A 24346-nucleotide genomic window follows, 5' to 3' on the forward strand; every position below is an offset into this window, starting at 1 on the left:
TTTCATCTCGTTCTTAGTCTTTTGTTTTGTTTTGGCTGGTCTAAAGAAACAATAACTTTCTCTGAAGTAAACTTTATTCCTAATATGAAACAAAATTTCCAGGAAAGCTGAGAGTTCTGGGTCTGAGGAAGGTGAGGAGACAGGTTGAGGTGGAGGAGGGCCAAGGAAGGGCTCTCAAAGGATGGCAGTGGCAGCAGGCAGCACTTCCTGACTCATGAAAAGGTCCAGGTCCAAGTTGGGATCGTCCAGGTCCAGTTTCAGAAATTTATCTACTAATGTCTGGCAACTGATGGGAGAGAGGACAGCAGGGTTTATGGCAGAATGGAAAACTGAGTTCCCAGGCAGAGGGAAGAGGCTGTGGCAGAGGGAACCCAGGAAAATTTAGGGATTTCAGAAACAAATCATGGGTCTTTGAAGGGCAAAGAGGCTGTCAGGGTCCCTGAAAGGGGAAGAAGAGCTGCAGAACATGCTGGAAAGAACCAGGACACTGGGCCACACACACTCACTTTTCCATTTGCTTCTCCTTTAGCAACTCCTTGACAGGCTTGATAGGTTTCCCACTGCGGATCAAGTCTGAGACCTAGCAACAAGAAGTGGGGGTGGGGGAGTTGGGTAAGAGAACTGGAAATAAGGGTCAGAAATCCCATGGACCCAGAAACCCAGGCCCCTGAGAGGAGTAGGGACAACAGTAGGGAGCCCTGATGGAGGTGTTTGACCTTTGGATCTCACCTCCTTGCCACGAGTAAGGAGTTGGTCAGGAAGCCCAGCCTGGGCAGCTGTGTGGGAGGCATGGCTGGCCTTGGCAATACCTTCACACACCTGATAGAAGAAGACTAGGTCGTCTCCATCCTCACAGGTCTCCATGGTCTTAAAAGAGATAGAAGGGGACAGTATGTCATGAGTCACTCTGCGTCCTGTCCTGAAACCCTTGGCCAATCCCTGTGGGGAGTGAGAAACGGGAAGGATGCCTCTGTTCTAACTGAGGAGGCTGTTCTGGGTTCTGGTAAATGTTCCTCCTAGGGAGCCCCAGAGGGCTAGATTGGTATCCTTACCAAATATTGTACAAGGGGCCCTTGTGGCAGCAGCTGGAGCTGAACAAGACTCAGAAAGTTGGTGGCCACAAAGATGTGAGGGCACGTGGGTCCAAGTGCCAGCCAGTGTCTCAGGACAGCGGCCAGAAGTGCGAGCCCGTCCACCTGCGCACAGGGCAAGGGTGAGGGTACTGAACCACAGGTGCCCCCGTGTGCACCTCTCCACCTGCCCTAGCTGTCCCCATCTTGCGCTTTTCTGTTTCTTTTCTGCCCACATACCCTCTATTCCTCTCCTGAGCCTCCCCACCATTTTCCCCTCCTCAGTTTCTCATCAGCTTGTCTCCTCACCGTGTTGGTTCCCTTTCCAAATTCGTCAATGAGGACCAGAGACTGCTTGGTGGCATTGTTCACTGCTTTCGCCATCTGCTGGGCACCAGGTGGACAAGGGAGCGTTTCAGTAGTGTTCAAGTCCTGCAACGCACTGACCACAGCTGCTTGTGTGTGTGTCCACCCTCCTGGACTGCAAGTTCATTAATAGCAAGACTCGTGTTTTGTTCATCCTTTCATTGCCAACAGTGCCTCATGCAAAGCAAAGGTTCAGGAAAGGTTCATGGTATTGATTCTCACAGTGTCTGAACTTGGTGCTCCCTGCCCCTAATACAGAAGGCATGCAGGAGACGGAATGGTTTTCTTGTTCTGATCATTTTTCAAGAATAGAGTTCCTTCCGCACTAACACCCTCCCCCAGCCCCACCACCCTTTGCTCCCTTTGACCTGGTTGAGGTCGATCATGAAGGTAGAGAGGCCCAGGGAGATGGAGTCACAGCTGTGGATTCGGGTAAAGATGGCATCTACAGCCCCAATTTCGGCTTCCTCTGCTGGCACAAAGCTGCCCACCAGGGCCATGAATGTGATCAAGCCTACCTAAACGTGGAGGAGACAAGGTCTTGGGCCTGGTGGTGTGGGCCGGGGTGGGGGTGAGGCAAGGCTGAGGGGTGAATTATAGATCAAGGTGGGCAGACACAGTCTAATAGGAGAGGATAGCCCCCTCAGCTCTCTTTAGAATCAGGAAAGAGGGCGGGAGAGTGGACAGAGGCACACTTGGGAACAGCACGGCCCTGTTCAGAGGTGGGGAGAGGCTTTCAGGCCACAGAGGGATCCGTTAGAGCATGGCTCTCCCTCAAGTAGAGAGGAGAACATGTGTGCACGATGGCCTTTCCATGACAGGTCGGGTCAGAACACCAGGGAGGAGCTGCAGGGACCTGTGTTTGCAGGCAGGTGGGAGATGGAGACAATGAAGAAGATGCCAGAGGCCCAATGTGCAGGGACTCTCCTCACCTGTTTGAGGTATATGCTCTTCCCTGAGGAATTGGGTCCAGTGATGACTTTGACCCTCCCTCTGTCCCCACCACATTCTGCAGAGTTGGGCACGAAGGTTCGGGCACAGAGTTCCATCAGAGGATGTCTGCAGTGGGTAGAAAGGTACCTCACACGTGGCCTCTGAATGCAGACGAATGAAGCCACCAGAAGATGGGGCCTTTGGGCCCCTTGTGTCTATGCCTCCACCCCCTTCTGTTCTCACCTGCCATTCTGGATTCTGACCCCAATGAGCTGGGGGGCATAACGGGGCCTTGAGTAGCCATAGTCCCGGGCAGCACTGGCAAGAGCCAGCAGGACGTCCAGGCGGGAGGCAAGGTCCAACACCCGGGTCAAGACAGCGGCCCGTGCCAGCACCTGACACTGCAGCTGGTACATCAACAGGGTCTCCTGGTCTGGGGGTGAGGGAGGGAGGGAGCTGGGCATCAGCTCCATGGGAAAAGGAAGAAGAGACAAAGAAGCCAGGGGACACCTGGAAACAGGCGTGCAGATAGAGTCCGAGACACCCCAAGCTGCCCGCCCTTCCAGCCTTTTGCTTCTCCTCACCCCGGATGTCACAGTGCAGGTCCCCCAGCAATGCATCCAGCTCCTTGGTTCGAGCACTACGGTAGTGCAGCTTCTCCTCTGACAGAAACTGGGAACAAGGGCTCAAAGCTGTGGGCTTTGCATTCTTGGTCCCCATCTTCTCTAACACCACGTCTGGCCCCACGCCGACTTTTTTTTTTCTTTTAAAAAACTTTTATTTAAAAATAGAACAGAGGGCGCCTGGGTGGCTCAGATGGTTAAGCGTCTGCCTTCGGCTCAGGTCATGATCCCAGGGTCCTAGGATCGAGTCCCACATCGGGCTTCCCGCTCCTTGGGAGCCTGCTTCTCCCTCTGTTTCTCTCTGTCTCTCATGAATAAATAAATAAAATCTTTAAAATAAATAAATAAATAAATAAAAATAGAACAGATGCAGAGGGTGCCTGGGTGGCTCAGTTGGTTAAGTGTCTGTCTTCGGCTCAGGTCATGATCCCGGGGTCCTGGGATGGACCCCCGCATTGGGCTCCCTGCTCAGTGGGGAGTCTGCGTCTCCCTCTCCCACTCCCCCTGCTTGTGTTCCTGCTATTGCCTCTGCCTCTGTCTCTTTTAAATAAATAAATAAAATCTTAAAAAAAAAAAAAAAGAACAGATGCAGAAAACAAATATATAGCTTAAGGAATTGTTATGAGGCAAATACCCTTGTAACCAACCACGTAGGTTGCAAAGTAGGTTAAAAAACTAAAATTTTCGGGCGCCTGGGTGGCTCAGTCATTAAGTGTCTGCCTTCGGCTCAGATTGTGATCCCAGGGTCCTAGGATCGAGCCCCACATCGGGCTCCCTGCTCCGTGGGAAGCCTGCTTCTCCCTCTCCCACTCCCCCTGCTTGTGTTCCTGCTCTCGCTCTCTGTCTCTTTTAAATAAATAAATAAAATCTTAAAAAAAAAAAAAAAAAAAAGCTAAAATTTTGTCAGCTACCCCAGAGAGCCATCCTAATCACAATCCTCTCCAACTCCTCAAAAGTAACCTCTATTCTGACCTCTTTGGGAATCAATTCCTTATTTTCTTTATAAGTTTATCATTCAAATATTCATTCTTTTTTTTCTTTTTAAAGAGAGAGAGAGGGAGTGTGGATTGGGGGGAAGGGGCAGAGAGAGAGAGGGAGAGAGAATCTTAAGCAGGTTCCACGCTCAGCATGGAATCTGAGGTGGGGCTCGATCTCACAACCCTGAGATCATGACCTGAGCTGAAACTAAGAGTTGGACGCTTTGGGGCACCTGGGTGGCTCAGTCGTTAAGCGGCTGCCTTAGGCTCAGGTCATGATCCCAGGGTCCTGGGATCGAGCCCCACATCGGGCTCCCTGCTCCACAGGAGGCCTGCTCTCCCTCTCCCACTCTGGCTGCTTGTGTTCCTGCTCTCGCTGTGTCTCTCTCCGTCAAATAAATAAATAAAATCTTAAAAAAAAAAAAAAAAAAAGAGTTGGACGCTTAACTGACTGAGCCACTCAGGTGCCCCCCCCCGCCAAATATTCATTTTTTTTTGCTCCCCTCCAAATAAAATAAAAAATTTATTTTCTATTTTTACAGGAACACAGAGAGAAAGACACTAGGGAAGCATGAATACATGGCCAACTGGCTTCCAGGAAGTTTCCACCATGGCAGGGCAGATAAGAGGAGAAGCCAGGACATTTCTCCCTCTGCCTTAGGAGTTTCTCCTATTTGGCTGAATCCTCTCTAGGGTTCTAGCTCCCACTGTTTCAAGGTCTAAGGCTCTGCTGGCCCACTTCTTCCCGTTGTCTCTTCAGCCTCGGGGGTGGAAGCAGCTTTCTGTTGACATGGACATCTGCGTTGTCCCAGCTTTTGAGTTTCTCTTTCAGTTCTCCCATTAACTGTACAACCAATTCCCTGTATTAAATTCCTTCCATTAGAAATAGCTGGAATGGCATTTGTTTCTCCTTACTGGATACTGGCGGATGGAGAGCTGAAAAGAGTTTAAGACGAGGCCTTGTGGAAGGCCACACCACAAGTACTGGAGTATTTGGGGTTCAGCTGCCTTCAAAACTTAAAGCCCTCCCTTTAGAACATGGTGTTCCTTGGTGAGTATCCAATGTTTACAATTTAATTCTTAAATTAGTGACAAAATAACAATTAAAAACAATCTCAAACATCTTTGTTTTTTTAAGTCCATGGATCCTTTTGGCAAGGTCTGATTTGTTCATGAAATTCTTACCAATGTGGGGCTCTTTCCTAGGATACGGGCTGAATTTTCCTCAGTGAATCCTTTGGAGTATTCCTTCTTACCTCCTCTGAAGTCATTGTTTCTTTGATACTTGTGCTGAAGCTGAACAGGCTTGTTGAAAGGAACAAAGCCCTTTGAACAAAGGAGCAGGGTGAGGACGAATGAGCCCTGATTAACCACCCCTGGATACGGCACATGTGAAACTGGGCCCCGGCATTCTGTACTTGAATTGCAGAAATGCAACTAGGTCTTCATGTTGGTGGTGGAGAACCGCCAAATATTCATTCTTAAAGACTAGTTTAGTTATGCCTTCCGCTGATGATTTCTACAACTCTTTTTTTAATTCCAGTATCATTAGCATACAGTGTTATATTAGTTTCAGGTGTACATTACTCAACAATTCTGCACATTACTCTGTGCCGGTCAAAATGAGTGGATTCTTAATCCCCTCCACCTGTTTCACCCATCCCCCTACCCACCTCCCCTCTGGTAACCATCAGTTTGTTCTCTATAGTTATGGGTCTGTTTTTTGGTTTGTCTCTTTTTCTCTTTGTCCATTTGTTTCTTAAATTCCACATACGAGTGAAATCATATGGAATTTGTCTTCCTCTGACTGGCTTATTATACTTAGCATAATACTCCATGCCACTGCAAATGGTAAGATTTTGTCCTTTTTTATTGCTGAGTAATATCCCACTGTATGTAATACCATATCCTCTTTATCCATTCATCTATCAGTGGACACTTGGGCTGCTTCCACAGCGTGGCTATGGTAGACAATGCTGCTATAAAATAGAGGTGCATGTATCCCTTTGAATTAGTGTTTTTGTATTCTCTGGGTATATTTGGGTAAATACTCCGTAGTGCGATTCCTGGATCATTGGGTGGTTCTATTTTTAATTTTTTGAAGAACTTCCATACAGTGGCTGCACCAGTTTGCATTCCCACCAACAGTGCATGAGGGTTCCTTTTTCTCCACATCCTCACCAACACTTGTTGTGTCTTGAGTTTTTGATTTTTTAATTTTAGCCATTCTAACAGGTATGAGGTGATATCTCATTGTGGTTTTTTGTTTTTTTTTTTAAGATTTATTTATTTGAGAGGGAGAGGGAGGAGGGGCAGCAGGAGAGGGAGAGAAGCAGACTCTGTGCTGAGTGCAAAGCCCAATGCAGGGCTCGATCTCATGACCCTGAGATCATGATCAGAGTCAAAATCAAGAGTTGGCACACCTAACCGACTGAGCTACCCAGGCGCCCCTCATTGTGGTCTTGATTTGCATTTCCCTGATGATCAGTGATGTTGAGCATCTTTTCATGTGTCTTTTGGCCATCTGGATGTGTCTTCTTTGGACAAATGTCTGAACATGTCTTCTGCCTATTTTTTAATTAGATTATTTGTTTTTTTGGTGTTGAGTTATGTACGTTTCTTTTTATTTATTTAAATAATTTCTGCACCCAAAGTGGAGCTCGAAGTCACAACCCTGAGATCAAGAGTCTCATGCCAAACTGCCCTTAAGTTCTTTATATATTGCATACCTCTATTGGGTATGTCATTTGCAAATAGCTTCTGCCATTCAGTAGGTTGTCTTTTATCGGTTGTTTCCTTTGCAGTGCAGAAGCTTTTTATTTTGATGTAGTCCCAGTAGTTTAAAGATTATTTATATATTTATATATTTATTTATTTATTTATTTTAGAGAGAGAGCATGAGTGGGGGCAGGAGCAGAGGGGAAGGGAGAGGAACGAGCCAACTCTGTGCTAAGTGAGGAGCCCAGCACAGGGCTTGATCTCACGGCCCTGAGATCATGACCTAAGCCAAAACCAGGACTCAGACACTTAACAGACTGAGCCACCCAGGCACCCCTATGTAGTCCCAATAGTTTATTTTTGCTTTTGTTTTCCTTGCCTCAATAGACATACCTAGAAAAATGTTGCTGTGCCCAGTGTCAGAGAAATTACGGCCTGTGTTCTCTTCTAGGATTTTTATGGTTTCAGGCCTCACATTGAGGTCTTTAATTGATTTTGAATTCATTTTTGTGTATGGTGTTAGAAGATGGTCTAGGGGCGCCTGGGTGGCTCAGTCGTTAAGCATCTGCCTTCGGCTCAGGTCATGGTCCCAGGGTCCTGGGATTGAGCCCCGCATCAGACTCCCTGCTCCGTGGGAAGCCTGCTTCTCCCTCTCCCACTCCCCCTGCTTGTGTTTCCTCTCTCGCTGTGTCTCTCTCTGTCAAATAAATAAATAAAATCTTAAAAAAAAAAAAAAAAAAAAGATGGTCCAGTTTCATTCTTATTATACGTTGCCGTCCAGTTTTCCCAACACCATTTGTTGAAGAGACTGCCTTTTCCCCATTGCATATTCTTTCCTGCTTTGTCAAAGATTAATTGACCAGAGGTGCCTTATTTTATTTATTTATCTGATTGAGAGAGAGAGAGCAAGAGCCAGGAAGGGTGGGGGAGGGAGGAGAGGGGCAGAGGACGAGGGAGAAGCAGACCCCCCACTGAGCAGGGAGCCCAACATGTGGCTCAATCCTAGGACCCTGAGATCATGACCTGAGACAAAGGCAGATGCTTAACTGGCTGAGCCACCCAGGCGCCCCAATAAATAAAATCTTGAAAAAAAGATTAATTGACCATATAATCATGGGTTTATTTCTGGGCTTTCTGTTCTGTTCCATTGATCTGTGTCTATTTTTGTGCTAACATCATACCGTTTTGATTACTACAACTTTGTGATACAACTTTAACTCTGGAATTGTGATACCTCCAGTTTTTTTGTTTTTTTTTTTTCTAAGATTGCTTTGGCTATTTGGGGTCTTTTATGTTCCATACCAATTTTAGGATAATTTGTGAAAAATGCTGTTGTTATTCTGATGGGGATTGCATTAAATCTGTAGATTGCTTTGGGTAGTATAGGCATTTGAACAATATTTGTTCTTCCAACCCAGAGCATGGAATGCCTTTCCATTTCTTTGTGTCATCTTCAATTTCTTTCATCAAGGTTTTATAGTTTTCAGAGTACAGATGTTTCATCTCTTTCCCACCCTGACTTCTTTCCCTTTTATCTCAGAGCTGGTAAGGATCAAAGTAGAACTATAGAAGAGACAACCCATATTAGGAAGTACTGATAGGGTAAGGCCCTCCCTCAGCTATTGACTTATTTCTCTTATCACCCCCTACAGAGGTCAAGGGTCTTACCATAAAGTCCAGTCCTTCAATCTCAAAGTCACTGGCCTCTGCCATGGAAGGCAGGCGGGGAATAGAGAGAAGGAAGCCAATCTGAGGAGAGTAAAGAGATAAAACAGGGAGTAAAGTACCAAGTACTGGGCACCTTATCTCCCCGGAGGACACCAGAGTTCTGCATTCCTGCAGTGCTTCCCTCAGGGGTCTAAAGCTACCACAGGGTGTTCATATTCTTTAGGCTTCTCCAGGAGTTTTCTTATCTAGCAGTGTGTCCTTCAAGAGCTTAATATCTCCCATAAAAGATCCCTGGGGGTTACACACACCCTCCTGCCCTCACCAAAGGGATGTAGATGACACTGCATGAAGGAATACGGGAGTCCAGATTCTCTAGCTCCTTCCGGGCGACCTCAGTGAGGAAACTGGGAAGTCCCATCAGCCTTCGTTTTTCTAGGAGGGTGGAAGACATGTGGGTATCAAAAGTAAGGTTCCTGCCATGTTGGCCCCAGTTATCCCCGGTTGTAGTGGCCACCTACTGATGATGGTACCCCGTCACTGGGTGGGCTCGTGTTTCAGGGCTCACAGGCCCAACTGCACACCCAACACTCACTCTCATCAATGTCAGGATCTATGTTGGGGAGGACTGTGAAGCGATTTTCAGCAAGACTGCCCTCAAAGTCCACCTGAGGAGATAAAAAGTCTAGTTGCTCATCACCCAGAACCGTCCCCAGTCCTGTTCCTCACCTCTCCTTGGGCCCCTATTCTCCCTGCATTTCCTGTTTTGACTCTAACCCTCCAAGCATGTCTCTGATGTTCTGCCACCTCCTCTCACCATCCCATTCTTTGGTCACCCAACTGACCTTGATGTCTCCCATCTTCAACACCACATTCCCCAGAGCCCGGTCTTTCTCCATCCTCCAATCCCACCTCTCTCCCCTAGGTCCCCAGGGGCTCTGCCTCTTTCTTCCACTCACCACCTTCCCAATGAGGCTGGCGATATGGTGCAGGTCGTCAGAGAACTCTTGGGCAATGTCCTGAAAGAGCTGGATGGACTGGGGCAGGGAGCGGCAGGCATCCCTCAGACCCAGGGCACTGTACACAGTCTGTAGCAGAAATGGACAGAAGGCGGGCTGAGGCGAGGGGACAGGGAAGGACAGGGGAGAAAACACAGTAAGAAAGAGGATCTCAAAGGCAAAGAAGAAACAGTAAGTGAGGAAATGGCATCTGTAAAACTCTGTGTCAGGCACTCCACTCAACAGTGAGGCCACAAAGAACTAAAATGTGGCCCCTGTCCCAGATGAGCTCATGGTCTAGTGAGAAAGACAGAAATAGACCCAGAAAATTTAAAAATAAAATGGTAGGTGCTTTAATAGAGGAAAGGATTTCATATTGAGGAAGGTTAGCATACAAGGATTTATTTCTTAGCTCTGTCCGTGGTGAGAAGTGACAGATACCCCAGTAGTAATAACCACGTCTAGTGTCCAGATCTGGTTTCTAATACTGTTCTCCAAAGAAGGTAACCAGGACTCCTTGGAGAAATGGTTGATTCCAGGGCTGGGGCAAGGAAAATATAAGATGAGCCTGGAGCATCTTGTAGCGGTAGAAACTTATGAAGTGTTCAAAAATGGACTGGGGGCCATGTCAGAAGGGCATTATCAAAAGCCTATCTGAATTTGAAAAGCCAATCTGAAGGCCAATGGGCATATTAAAAGCCAATCTGAAAAGAACTCTCAAAGATCTAAACTAGAAAAATGTGAGCAAAAATAAACAGCATTGAATTATAACTCATAAAATATTTATGAGATAATTGGCCTATGATTATGTAACATGCTAACATTTTTTTATAAGATGTTAACATTAATGGAAGCTGAGTGAAAAGGTATATGAGAACACCCTGTACAATTTTTGTGGCTTTTCTTTACATCTTAAATTATTTTTTAAAAAATAAATTAAAAACAACAGAAGGATAAATCTTAAACATTTTTTAAAGAAAATGTTAAAGGTAGAAAGGGGGAAAAGATAGAAACCAGAATTAGTTGCCTATACCTTGTTTGGGAGGTTACATTTTGGAACTGCGTAAATATTTTACATAATTATAAAAGTAAATTAAATCTTAAAAAACCAGGGGTGCCTGGGTGGCTCAGTTGGTTAAGTGACTGCCTTTGGCTCAGGTCATGATCCCAGGGTCCTGGGATTGAGCCCCACATCAGGCTCCCTGCTCAGTGGGGAGCCGGCTTCTCCCTCTGCCTGTTCTAACTGCTCCGCCTACCGCTCCCCCTGCTTGGGTTCTCCCTCTCTCTGACAAATAAAATAAATAAAATCTTTAACAAAAAATTAAAAACCAATTCCTAAAAATCAAAAATAGAATGAAACAAATGAACACAAATGTATATTCAGTTAGTGACATAACCACACAGAGAGGAACTATTCCAAGTGACTAAAACACAGTCATTTGGCTGTATCCTTAGTAGGGACAAAAAGAACTTCCCTTCTTCCCCCGAAAAAATCTTATTTTCAGCAATAATATCATTGGTAGTAGTGCTGGTATTGCTATACTAAGATTGTTGTGGATGTAATGTAAGAAAAGAAAATGAGTGATATTCTAATCTTATCATTCCTAGTGTTACTGAGAACTAGAAGGAAGGTTGAAGAGAATAGTATAGGAATATACAAGGTAAGAACCCTGTGCTTCTGAATTTAAATTGCTGGTATCAGTACCAATTTGTCATGTATTTTACTTTTTAAAAATTCTAGATATCGGGCACCTGGGTGGCTCAGTTGGTTAAGCGACTGCCTTCAGCTCAGGTCATGATCCCAGGGTCCTGGGATCGAGTCCCACATCGGGCTCCTGGCTCAGCAGGAAGCCTGCTTCTCCCTCTCCCACTCCCCCTGCTTGTGTTCCTGCTCTCGCTGTCTCTGTCTCTGTCAAATAAATAAATAAAATCTTTAAAAAAAAAAAATTCTAGATATGTCTGCAGAAAAGCCTTTAAAGCAATAAGCAAAACATGCTGTGTGTGCATCCTCTAGGATTCAGACTGTGATACAGAAATGCCATTTTTCTCTAAAAGGAACCAGTGCTCTTTGGGAAAGATCTGGTTCTGGGTCAGAACCAAGAGATGTAGGGGCACCTGGCTGGCTCAGTCAGTAGAGCACGCAACTCTTAATCTCAGGGTTGTGAGTTCAAGCCCCACCTTGGGTGTAGAGATTACTTAAAATAAATCCATATAATTTAAAAGAAGAAAGAACCAGGAGATGTAAATGATGTATCTGGTACATCTTCTCAAACGAGAGAGCAGGAGGGGAGCTATCAAGTGCAGACGTCTACTGGGGTCATGTTTAAGGGACTCAGAAGCCAACATGAAGAGGCTCCCATTGGCCACAGATGGAATAATCTGAACATGTAGAAAGATTAAAAATGCAATGGACTGAAACATGTGTAAATCTGAGTTTGTGATGATACTAAAACAACAAAAAATACATTGGCTACCTTGGGGCATGTTAGGGAACTAATAATTTCCTATATGCTGAAGAGCTGGTAAATAAAGGCAGGGGAGAAAATCAAGCAATTTCTACGATATGAAATGCACCACTGAGTAACCAAAAAGCAGATGAGAGGAAGTTTCTCTTTACAGAAACATTCAGACTAATAAATGGAGAAAGAATAACAGAATAACACTACTTTGCAATCTCTAAGGAATTAATGGACTTAGGTATTAAATATCAAAAGCTGCTAACATCACAAAAAGAGAGACAGACGTATCAGGCATTATATTCCTCTGCTTATAAAACAGTATTGAAAAAAAAATCAAACTTGGATTTGGTCAATCTTCTAGATCCAACTATTAACAAAAATTCTAGAAGAGAGTAAAACATGTCAAAAACACGTACAGAATGTAATCAGCAAAATCCAGGTTAAGGAAAACTCTACTGGACAAACGATCCAATTTCTTCACCAAATAACTTGCAAGGGGAAAAAGAAAACTAAAGATTGAGATAGAGATGGAGGGAGAACAGTGAAATGAAAAAGGAACCCACAAAGGGGACTTCAAGAGACATCATCCCATTGCCATATGTTGAACATATTTGCATCCTAATTAAACAAAATGTATTTTTTTCCCAAGGATTTTATTTATTTGACAGAGAGACACAGAGAGAGAGGGAACACAAGCAGGGGGAGTGGGAGAGGGAGAAGCAGGCCCCCCAGTGAGCAGGGAGCCAGATGTGGGGCTTGATCCCAGGACCCTGGGATCATGACCTGAACCGAAGGCAGACGCCCAATGACTGAGCCACCCAGGCGCCCTACAAAATGTATTTTTTTAAATCATGACATTTAAGAGAGGATTAGAAATGTGAACATCAGATAATTGATGATATTCAAGAATTATGTTAATTGTTAGTAAGATTATGGTATTGTTATTCTTTTTTAAAAGCAATTTTCTTTTAGAAATCATACTGAAATAGTTATAGGTGAAATGATATGATGGCTGGGAATTGCTTCAAACTAATCCAGGAAGGGGAAAGAGGGAGAAGATATACATGAAACAACACTAGTATGAGTCTAGGTGTTAAAGCTGCATGCTGGGTACATGGGGGTTCATTATATTATTCCAAATTTTTTTGAGTTTCCACAATACAAAGTTGTTGTTGTTAAAGTGTTGGGATAAAGTTGGACGGGTGAGCAGAGTACACAGGGTCTGGATTGCCTGCTGAGAGGCTTAACCTGGACCTCTGGGCTTCTAGAAGGGAGGCCTTACCTTGTATAGAACCTGCCAGTCGCTGGCCTTGGTGTGGGACAGCTTCATGCGTTTCAGAATCAGCTACAGTCAGACAAGGGGACGGCCACTGTTTCCCTTCTCCCACTCTAGTGCCCCCCAAGAAGCCCAATGTCCACTACCGACCCTCAAGCTCCTTCCCCACCTCCCTGCCCCCACCCTGGGCTCACAGGTACATTCTTGATATGACCCAGCAACCGATGCAGCATTTGAGCTATGTCCAGATTCTGAGGTAGGAGGAAAAACTGAATGACATCCAACCGAGCATTTAGCTCTCCCAGGTCCTGAGTTGGACGTGTGAACCACAGCCTAAAAGTGAGGGATGAAGTAGGGGACCAGAAATTACATCTGTGCTCATCATTGTCTTTTTTTTTTTTTTTTAAGATTTTATTTATTTGAGGGTTGTTGGAGTGAAGGGGGATGGGAGGTATGGGGTGCCTGGGTGATGGACATTGGGGAGAGTATGTGCTATGGTGAGCGCTATGAATTGTGTAAGACTGATGAATCACAGACCTGTACCCCTGAAACAATACATTATATGTTAATTAAAAAATAAAATAAAAATGAAAAAAAAAAAGATTTATTTGAGAGGGAGAGAGAGAGAGCAAGCACGAGAAGGAGGGAGGGTCAGAGGGAGAATCAGATTCCTCACGGAGCAGGGAGCCCAACACGGGGCTTGATCCTGGGACTCTGGGATCATGACCTGAGCTGAAGGCAGACACCTAACTGACTGATCCACCCAGGCGCCCCCTCATCACTGTCTTGATCTCAATTTGTGACAGTGTGTGTTTGGAGGGCCCTGGGGATTGTGGTGATATGGATCTGTACTGGCAAGCCCAGTGTCCTATCTGTGCGGGTGTGTTTACACATGTCTACTAAAAATCTCTGCATGTGAGCACGACTGTTTATCATGGTTTTGATGCATGTGACCATGTGTCATTCCATGTGGATATGCAGTGGAGCTTGTCAATATTTAGAGGGAGAGCAGCGTATTGAAGTATTTGTGTGCCAACACTCTAGCTTTCTCTGCGGCTGAGTAGGAGAGGGTGAGTCAGCATGAGTTTAAATGCATTTGGCTGTGAAAGTCCCTTGGGTGTAATAGCACAGACGTTCGTCTTTTCCTGTTCTTCTGTGAAAGTATATAGCCATTCCATGCGGAACAGTACATCCTCAATTCATGATAATGGTCATCTCTGCAGAGAGAAGGATTGGGAAGGGACACTTTAAGAGGCTTCCATAACATTGTCTCTCTTTTCTTTAGACTTTAAGAAATAAATATTTATTTATTTATTTATTTGAGAGAGAGAGAGGGCACGAACACGGGGAGGGCCAGAGGGACAAGCAGACTCCCTGCTGAGCGGGGAGCCTGATGCAGGGCCTCCATCCCAGGACACTGAGATGATGACCTGAGCCAAAATCAGACGCTGAACCTACTAAGCCACCCAGGCCACCACGCCCCCCACCCCACCGTTTTTCAAGTAAGCTCTATGCCCAACGTGGGGCTTGAACTCATGACCCCAAGATCAAAAGTCACATGCTCTACCCACTGAGCCAGCCAGGCACCCCTTTAATAACATTATCTTATTCTTAGTTTTGCTGGTGTAAACATAGAAGTTTATATCATCATCATCATCATCACCATTATTACTTCCACCTTTTGTGTGCCTGAGGTATTTGCTAATAAATTAAATTAGTATACAATAATAAATGTCTCATCTGGGTTTGTCTGAATCTGGGTGTCCCTGTCTTTCCGTGACTACGGAGAGTGTGCGACTGTGCAAGGACCTGTGAGCCCATGAGTTCTTTTCTGCATTAGAGCAGCCATTAGGCATATGCTATTTTATACAAGAAGCAACCTGTGGAGACGCTGGGGCCCGGGGATGTGTATCTCACACCACAGTAGAGGGCCAGTCACCCTGGGTTAGAGCACCCCAGGCTAGAGTGAAGCGGAGGGCTGAGTGGGATTCGAGGGTGGGTTTTAGGCACCTCTGTTCCTCAGCCACCTGCAGCAAGTGTAGGGCAGACTGTGAATACCTGTCCCTACCTTGGAGAGCTTTGCCAAGCTGCCTATCTTGTAAAATCCTGAGGTTTTTCTGACTCATATACGCTAGTGCCGGGAGAAATCTTAGTCAAGCTAAACCTCCTAATTTTACAGCTGAGAAAATGAAGCGCTTAGAGAACAAGCAGCTTGTCCAAAGTCATGGGGCTAGTAAGAAGTATAGCTGGGTCTCGAACTCAGGTCTGCAGACGGCTAGGACAGTGCTCTTCAGAGCAATGTGACATTCAGTCACCTTCCTGGTGCCCCATTCAGCTGGGCCAATTGGGTCCTTAGTTCATAATTCAGGTTATGTTTCCATGCCCTGCTGGAACCTACCTGGGGGATCTGCACTCCTCCCCAACTTTAACTCTGTTCTCTTCTCCACTAAGAATTCCTTCCCTCTCATCCCTTGCTGAGATGAGAGATCTGCACCTGTAGAATGTGGGGGTGATTAAATGATCCCAATTACCTGGAGATGACCTCAGGGATTATCCTAAAAACCTCCAAAAGACACACAGTGCAGGGCAGGTGAGGTGGGGAAAGAATTGTGCACCTGTGGGCTATCAAAGCTTTCAGCTCTGAGTTTGTAGAGACCATGTGACCCATGTGCTTGCATCTGGGTACCGTGCTCACTCACTGGGTGCTACCATATCCAAGGCCATGTGCCAGGCACTGAGGTCACAGGTATGACCACTGTATGGAGCTTGCAGTTATGAGAGCAAGCAGGTTCACTGACCGCTAACTCCAAGCTGATGTGACAGTGCAGCCAGAAAACATAAACAGGCACTAAGCAAACGGGAAGGAGCATGTCAGTCTCCCTAGAGGTGCCTGTGAAGGTTTCACGGAAGGGGTGATAGTGGGCTTGCACCTTGAAGAGGATGTAAGATTCTGACAGGTGAAGAACAAGGGAAAGACTTTCCAGAAGGAACTGCATAAACACAGGCTTGGTTGTGTTTGGGCCATTCCCATGACGGAAAGTGGCCCAAACAACTGGAATATAGGGTGGATCCAGTGAGAAAGGACTTAGGCAGGGCTAGAGAAGATAATCATGGAAATTTAAGTTGAGGTGAATGGGAGGGCCTCTGAACACCATACTGCTAAAGATGCTGATCTTCACCCCGGCAGGGAATGGGGAAGCCTCCTGAGGTTTATGTTATTTTGTTTCTACTTAAGGTTTAAAAAAGTGGAGTGACACGCTCAGATATCTATTTTGGAATAACAAGTATTTTGGAACGAAGGACAATTAGAAAAAGAAGAGATTAGAGGCAGAGAGACCACTTTGAAGGTGACTGTGATGCTCCAGGTTGGAAATGATTATAGCCAGAATTAGAGCCGTGGGAAGAGGGAGGGAGATGGCTGAGAAAGGCATCTCAGGGTAGAATCAATAGGCTTTAGTGAATAACTGAATATGAAAGGTGAAGGAGAAGCATCAATCCAAGGTTCAGCACTTGAGAAGTAGTATTGCCAGCAATGCCATTAGCCAGAAAAAAAAGGTGCAGGAAGAGGAACGGGCCCAGTGGGCATCAGTTTAGATGCTCTGAGTTTGAACTATGTGGAAATTGCAAGTGGGGATGATGTGCAGTGTGCATTCTACATACGGAATTTGGAACTAGAGACACAATTTTGAAAGTCATCAGAGAATAGCTCAAATTTAGGGGTGCCTGGATGGCTCAGCCGGTTGAGTGTCTGCCTTCAGTTTGGGTCATGATCTCGGGGTCCCAGGATTGAGTCCCACATCGGGCTCCCAGCTCGGCAGGGAGTCTGCTTCTCCCTTTCTCACTCTCCCTCTGCTCTCCTTCTATCTGTCTCTCTCAAATAAATAAATAAAAATCTAAAAAAAAAAAAAATAGCTCAAATTTGAAGTATGGTTTTTATAATTAAAGATAGTACTGTGTGGGGTGCCTGGCTGGCTTGGTCGGTAGAGCATGTGACTTTTGATCTTGGGATAGTGAGTTGGAGCCCCATGTTGGGGGGTATATTGTACTTAAAATAAAAAAAATCTTTTAGGGGCGCCTGGGTGTCTCATTCGGTTGAGCATCTGACTTCGGCTCAGGTCATGATCTCAGGGTCTTGGGATCGAGCCCCACGTTGGTCTCCCTACTCAGCGAGGAGTTTGCTTGTCCCTCTCCCTCTGCCCCTTCTCTCTCTCTCTCTCTTAAATAAATAAAATCTTTAAAAAAAAATCTTTGGGGCACCTGGGTGGCTCAGTTATTAAGTGTCTGCCTTCGGCTCAGGTCATGATCCCAGGGTCGTGGGATCGAGCCTCGCATCAGGCTCCCTGCTCCGCGGGAAGCCTGCTTCTCCCTCTCCCACTCCCTCTGCTTGTGTTCCCTCTCTCACTGTGTCTCTCTCTGTCAAATAAATAAAATCTTAAAAAAAAAAAACATTTAAAAAATAAAAATTAAAAAAAATATATTAAAAAAAAAATAAAGCCCAGGGTGCCTGGGGGCTCAGTCGGTTAAGTGTCTGCCTTCAGCTCAGGTCATAATCCCAGGGTCCTGGGATCGAGTCCCACGTCAGGGTTCGCTGCTTGGCGAGGAATCTGCTTCTCCCTCTCCCTCTGTCTGCCACTCCCCCTGCTTGTGTTCCCACTCTCTCTGTCAAATGAATAAATAAAATCTTTAAAAATAAATAAATAAAATAAAGCCCTACCATATGAGGTAGAAACTTCCAGTTATTAAAAAAAGACAACGGAGGGCGCCTGGGTGGCTCAGTCATTAAGCGTCTGCCTTCGGCTCAGGTCATGATCCCAGGGTCCTGGGATCGAGCCCCACATCGGGCTCCCTGCTCTGCGGGAAGCCTGCTTCTTCCTCTCCCACTCCCCCTGCTTCTGTTCCCCCTCTCGCTGTGTCTCTCTCTGTCAAATAAATAAAATCTTTAAAAAAAAAAAAAAAAAAGACAACGGGGCGCCTGGGTGGCTCAGTCGTTAAGCAGCTGCCTTCAGCTCAGGTCATGATCCCAGGATCCTGGGATCGAGCCCCGCATCGGGCTTCCTGCTCCACGGGAAGCCTGCTTCTCCCTCTCCCACTCCCCCTGCTTGTGTTCCCTCTCTCGCTGTGTCTGTCAAATAAATAAAATCTTAAAAAAAAAAACAAAAAAAAACCATGGCGCCTGGGTGGCTCAGTCGGTTAAGCGTCTGCCTTTGGCTCAGGTCATGATCTCAGGGTCCTGGGATCGAGTCCCACATCGGGCTCCCTCCTCGAGGGGAAGCCTGCTTCTCCCTCTCCCACTCCTGCTGCTTGTGTTCCCGCTCTCGCTATCTCTGTCTCTGTCAAATAAATAAATAAAATCTTAAAAAAAAAAAAAGACAACGTACAGCATAAGGAATATAGTTGGTAATATTGTAACAACTTTACATGGTGACAGATGGTAGCTAGATTTATCGTGGTGATCACTTCATAATGTACATAAACGTTGAATCACTATGTTGTACACCTGAAACTAATATATTGTATGTCAACTACACTTCAATTAAAAAAAAGATATTGCCATGTGTGCATTAGTGTTTTGTGACTGTTTCTGCTGCTTTTGTGTGTGCCAGTCTGTATCATCAATGGGCATATGGGTATCTGTGCTGACATCAAATGAGGATAATACTAGCTACCACTTGGGGTTGTTGTAAGGATTAAATGCATTTAGCCAGCATTTGGGAAAGGGCAGTTGTTTTTATTACTACCGGATGGAGTGTGCATGTGCCTGTAGACTGCATGCATGAGCCTGTGGCATGTCCGTGAGACTCACCTGAGCAGCTTCTCTCCCCACTTACAACGGCATCTGTTGAGGATTCCTGTGGGGAGGAGCAGGGGCAGGGAGTAAGCTTGTTACAAGGCAGGGGCAGGGAAAGGAATGTGTGGATGTGTCTAAACTGAGGCATCCGGGCCAGAGGTTCGGGTGTTGGGCAGGCTGGCCTGGGGGCGTTCCCTGGATACAGGACACAAAGGCAGCTAAAGCCAGCTCCTGGCCACAGGTCTGAGCCAGGATTACCTTACATGGGCTTAGGGGAGGGATGGGCACTCCCACGAACAGTTGGCCAGAAAAATACAGAGTGGTTGTAGTTGGAATCACAAAGAGCCCAACACGTATATGTAAACATTAGACACAATCCACCGAGATATGCACAGTGAAACCATGTGGATACTTGGGGCGATGTCCCGACTATACCCTAAAGCCAGAGACAACTGATAAAGACTCAATGCCAATAAAACACGGGCAGTTAGGCAGTTATACATAGGGCCTCCCCAAGTCCCTGGACAGGTGCACGACTAGCGGAAACATCCATGCAAGCCCAAGGAATGAACATGGAATTGGTAAAGTCAGAGATGATAGGCAAATGACACTGGACAACTGTGGGCGAGGGGAGATGCCAAGCTCAGGAAGGGTACAAAGAGAATTGGATGGAGGGGCGCCTGGGTGGCTCAGTCGTTAAGCATCTGCCTTCGGCTCAGGTCATGATCCTGGGGTCCTGGGATCAAGCCCCACATCGGGCTCCCTGCTTGCCAGGAAGCCTGCTTCTCCCTCTCCCACTCCCCCTGCTTGTGTTCCTGCTCTCGCTGCCTCTCTCTCTGTCAAATAAATAAAATCTTAAAAAAAAAAAGAGAGAGAGAGTGCGAGCGAGCTGATGGGAGTGGAAGAGACATCTGGCAGTGGGAGTGAAGTGGGAAGAAAGGGGCTGGGACACATGTTTGGAGGCAGCTGCTTTTCTGGCAGGCTTTCATAGTGTGGGATGAGGGAAGGGGCATACCCACCAAAGAGGCTGAGCCCCTCCTTCAGTCCGCTGGCCACTTTGTACACTGAGGGATGGGACTCACTCTTAAATATCTGCAGAACGCTGTCAGGGAGAAATGGAGGCGTTTGAGGTAACGGGTTTTTAAAGGGAATTCAGAAAATGGAATGGAGGTTGGGGACACGCTCCTGAGATCAAGTGTTGTTGTAAGGTCTGTCCCACACTCCTCTCTGCCTCAGTTTTTCTCTTCAGGATAAGTGACTCAGGAAGGTAGGATATCTATTTGATACCTTTGTGCTTTTCGTCCTTTCTCCTCGCCCTCTCTTCCCTTTCCTTCAAGGAGACAGACCTTAATAACCCCAGGATTAAAGAAACTGGAGCCTCATTAGGATTATTAGAGCATTAAACTTAATCCTTCTCCCTCCCCCAAGACGACAGCCTGCCTCCATCTCCTTACCTGTATGTGTCTTGATCTATGCTCACCAGATGGGTCCTGAGGACAGAAAACAAGCAAAAGGGAAGGTGGCTGGGATGGGGCGGTGTGAGTCCATTGCTAGGTTCCACCCTTCTCAGTCTTCTCCCCAGAGCTCCACATCCCCTTCAGGTGCTCCTATGTGTCCTAGACCACTTTACCCGATGGGGCACCGCCCACTTCCCCGTACCCCACCCCTGTCTTACTATTCAGGCCTCCCAATCCCACCTAACTTTGCTTAAGGTTAGGGTAAATCACCTACAACACAAATTTCTTAAAGCCCAGGATGGGGACGCTGATGTTATAGTCTTCCAGTTCAACCCCAATTCTTCTTCGACCCAGGAACTTGAGCAACCCTCCAAGTGCCCGAACCTGGGAGGGGATCAGGAATGGAGTTGAGGTCAGTCCCAGTGTCCTTGAGGCTGGACAACACCAGGGAAAACTATTATTTCCAGGGTTGGACTAGCACCTCCCAGGACTCAACCCTAGAAGTGGGGTGCTTGTCCCTTTCTCCAGCCTGCTGCATCCCAGCCCCTGCATCCCAGGACCCTTCTCACCGTGAGGAGGCAGTCAAAGGGAATAATGGAGGAGAGGAAGAGGATTTTCTCAGTGGTAGTCATGGAGTCTGGAATGAAGGCGTAGTTTCCAGAAAGGAGGCGCTGTTTACTTATCTCCAGACCTATTTTGGGGGAGGCATGGGAAAGAAAGGTCACTTTCTTACCCCATTTTTTTTTTTTTAAAGATTTTATTTATTTATTTGACAGAGAGAGAGATAGCTAGAGCAGGAACACAAGCAGGGGGAGTGGGAGAGGCAGGCTTCCTGCTGAGCAGGGAGCCCGATGCGGGACTCGATCCCAGGACCCCAGGATCATGACCTGAGCCGAAGGCAGACGCTTAACAACTGAGCCACCCAGGCGCCCTTTCTTACCCCATTTTAAGAATGAGACAATACTCTCTGACAAATAAGTAAATAAAATCTTAAAAAAAAAAAAAAGAGACAATAGAAGAGATGATGTGACTTGCCAGCTGCCACAGGCAGTTAGTGAAAAGCTGAAACAAGAACCAAATCTTCAGACTCAGTCTAATTCTCGCTTTATTTTACATTTAATATAAAGATCTTTGGCTGAGAGCACAACCTGAGAAAGATGAGTGACTCAGGGAGGTATCTATTTGGGATTCAGGGTCAAAAAGATCATATTAATAGGGGAATGAATAATACTAATGTTTTAACATCTAATTAGGATAGAACATTCCCTATCCTTTTTGCAAGCCTGGGAAGGTTATGGAAGTGCCTTATGGATCATCAGAGTCAGCCTTTTTTTCTTTCTTTCTTTTTTTTTTTTTTAGAGACAAATGGCTTTGTCTTTTTTTTTTTTTTTTAATTGGTGATTTTAACTTTCAAATGGCTTTGTCTTAAAGGTGAAAATTCCAACAATCAAAGCTATCCACCAAGTGTCACCACTCCTCAGCGAAGGCCCTCATCCCTAGACATGTCTATGTGGAAGTTTCACAAGGTTTCAGGTTATTAAAAAGTAGGGACCAGGAGAGATCTTGAGGACACTGGTTAAGGGGCTTGGAGAACACCAAGGGTTAGGATGAGATAAAGCTGAGGGGGGACTTCTGATGATGGGGCTGGAGTAAGGAGAAAGGGTAGGGAAACTGGGATGGGGGGCTGGGCAGAGCAAAGGAAGTACCAAAATCCACACTTGGCAAAAATACGATTTCAGGTCTCTTAGGCTCTCTGTGCTCCTGGGAGGCTGTGGGGGAAGCAAAGAAAGGGCCATCAGTCTGGACATCTCAGTCCCCTGCTTCTGTCCCACCTTCCCTCTCACCCAATTCTGGCCTCCTGGCTGTAGCTCCCTCCAAGACCCTTTAGTCTCCTGGAATATTCCACAGTTTAGTCCTTCCCCATCTTCACTTTTCCCCTTACCCAGTCCTTACCAAGCTTCCCTAGAAACCGAGTCATATTCTCATCCTGTTTGGCACTCGTAACAACAGACCGGGGACTGATTTCATCCAACACTTAGAAGAATGGAGACCAAATGAGTTAAAGGATCTTTATCCTCTAAGAGGGAACCCATTGCCCTCCCCTTGCTACCTCCCTTTACCCCCTCCAAGAAACCCCCCAAAAAACAAACAAAAAACACCCTCGTTTCCTCCCTCTAAAACTAAGAAGTGCTCTGCACATTGGGCGCATAGGTACGAGTCAGGCATGAAGTTTTGGAAAAGAGTAGTAGGACTGGCAGGGTGGTAGGAGAAGAGGAGTGGCCTGGAGGTTGTCACTAGACTAAAAACCTCTGAAGGACAGACATGACTGATTTGCCCAGGACTGTATGTCCAGCACCTGATACACTGTAAGCACCTAATAAATGTTCCTTGAATAATGCAATGAATTCCTATAAACAACAAAGAGAGCCTCTAGGAGTCAACTAATAAAATAGACTGAGTCAGGTGAGGATATATGAGTGAAATACACCTCCAGTCCCAGAGTAGAGGAACCCATGGTTCTGCCCCCACCTCTCTGGAGAAGCTTGAGACTCTCGTGATCTGGGGCATCTGGCATGAAGTGGATGGTGGAGTCACTAGTGTCATAATAGGCAATGCCCAAGTATCCCGAAGTCCACAGGACACACAGATGGATCTGTCCCGGAGGAAGAAAGGAAACATATTTGAACTGCTGGGTTATGCAAGGTTATGCCATGTCTTGCTTAACTGTAATCATTTTATCAAATCTCTGAGACAGTCATCCTCATCCCCATTCAGTAAGTGTGAAATAGAGCAGAGAAAAGCGACTAGCTAGCTCTTCCCAGCCCGTTTATTCTAACACCCCGACGGTCCAACCAACGCCCCGCTCTCCGGACCCATGCGCCTGCCGCTCGCGACAACACCGCCCCAGAGACCTCCGCCGGCTCCTGCTCGTTCTCCTCCTCCTCGGACTCCCCGCGGCCCGGCACCGGGGCCAGGCTGGGAAAGCTGGCCGAGGCTGCCCCGGGCCCCGGGCCCTGCGGCGTCCTGCCTGGGATCGCTCCGACGGAAGCCATGGCCTTGGAGGCTCTGCGGGAGCAGAAAATGAAGGCGGTTCAGGGGCGAGGTTTCACCGCGAGGAGGCTGGGGTAGGGATTGCGCAGAAACGCAAACCCACCCAGGACTTCTGGGAGGCGGCTGAGGCGCAGGGCTGCGAGGGCCGGGGAGAGCTGCGGTAACATTTTTTTTTTTTTAACATTTGTGGAACATTTTGACGGGCGACTTCTCACGTACGTCACTGAGGTCCAGACTGTGCAAAACTCCACTCGCCCCACCCTCATTTCGGTCACGCAGAGGTTGGGCTTTGGCTGGACGGCCCTGTGGGGGGAGTCTGCACCGCTCCTCTCTCCGCCACTACCAACCACACCCCCACGGTCGCAGCCCGAACCTCTAGACTTTCCCCACTCAGCCGCCGACTACTCGTGGCGTCTTCCCGCGTTTTCAGTCACCTGGGTCGCTACGTGCACGAAACCGCGTAACTAACAGCCTAGTGCCCGCAGGAGGGGCATACCGGCGTGAGGACGGGGTGCGCGCGCACACGCCCCGCCCTTCTTAGCGGCTATTGGTCGGAAAGATCCGGATCCTGCCTGGAGATCCAACCGAGCGAGAGAGGGAATAAACAGTTGCTGGGACGGCTGGACACTGATTGGCCCATCCGCATATGGGGCGGTGCCAGAACGTTCAAAATTCCCGCCTGTGCCGTTGCTTAGCACTTGGGCAACTCGCCTTCCGGGTTTCTGGGCTTTGATTGACGGGAGGTGGAGCCTGTGAGAAAGTCGGAAGCGGAGCTTGAGTCAGAGCCCAGGGAACTGGTCTAGGGGTGTTGGGGGAGAGCTGGCTAAAGGGGCAGAGGCGAATTGCATTTTTTTCTGGAGAGTGGAGATAAGCAACGTTAATTAAGCCTGTGCCAACAGCTCTAAATTAATATTTGTACCCACGACGGACGCCTGGCTGGCTCGGTCGTTAAGCGTCTGCCTTCG

At 46.8% G+C, this 24346-nt stretch overlaps 1 protein-coding gene across 6 annotated transcripts; it reads right to left on the bottom strand.

The window, feature by feature from the left end:
• Positions 1–56: 56 nt before the first annotated feature.
• MSH5 (mutS homolog 5) lies at positions 57–23873 on the bottom strand. Of its 6 annotated transcripts, none has more exons than XM_035030563.1 (25): positions 23816–23873; positions 23243–23396; positions 22860–22983; positions 22284–22364; positions 22037–22099; positions 20900–21021; positions 20605–20714; positions 20328–20363; positions 19893–19975; positions 18889–18934; positions 13280–13418; positions 13092–13154; positions 9312–9440; positions 8948–9020; positions 8678–8787; positions 8356–8436; positions 2954–3041; positions 2613–2802; positions 2369–2495; positions 1805–1954; positions 1380–1454; positions 1053–1196; positions 730–867; positions 507–580; positions 57–286 (listed from the first exon to the last, which is right to left on the bottom strand). In XM_035030563.1, the coding sequence occupies exons 2-25, from the start codon at positions 23381–23383 to the stop codon at positions 175–177; spliced, it is 2499 nt and encodes an 832-aa protein (XP_034886454.1). In that variant the 5' UTR covers positions 23384–23396; positions 23816–23873; the 3' UTR covers positions 57–174. The 6 variants fall into 6 exon arrangements, with proteins under 6 accessions (XP_034886454.1, XP_034886453.1, XP_034886452.1 ...); XM_035030562.1 differs by having other exon boundaries at positions 9312–9467; XM_035030561.1 differs by having other exon boundaries at positions 23204–23396.
• Between the last annotated feature and the right edge of the window lie 473 nt (positions 23874–24346).

The sequence above is a fragment of the Mirounga leonina genome, unplaced genomic scaffold, assembly GCF_011800145.1.
Source record: "Mirounga leonina isolate KUSES-001 unplaced genomic scaffold, KU_Mleo_1.0 Mir_366, whole genome shotgun sequence".
Classification (NCBI taxonomy): domain Eukaryota; kingdom Metazoa; phylum Chordata; class Mammalia; order Carnivora; family Phocidae; genus Mirounga; species Mirounga leonina.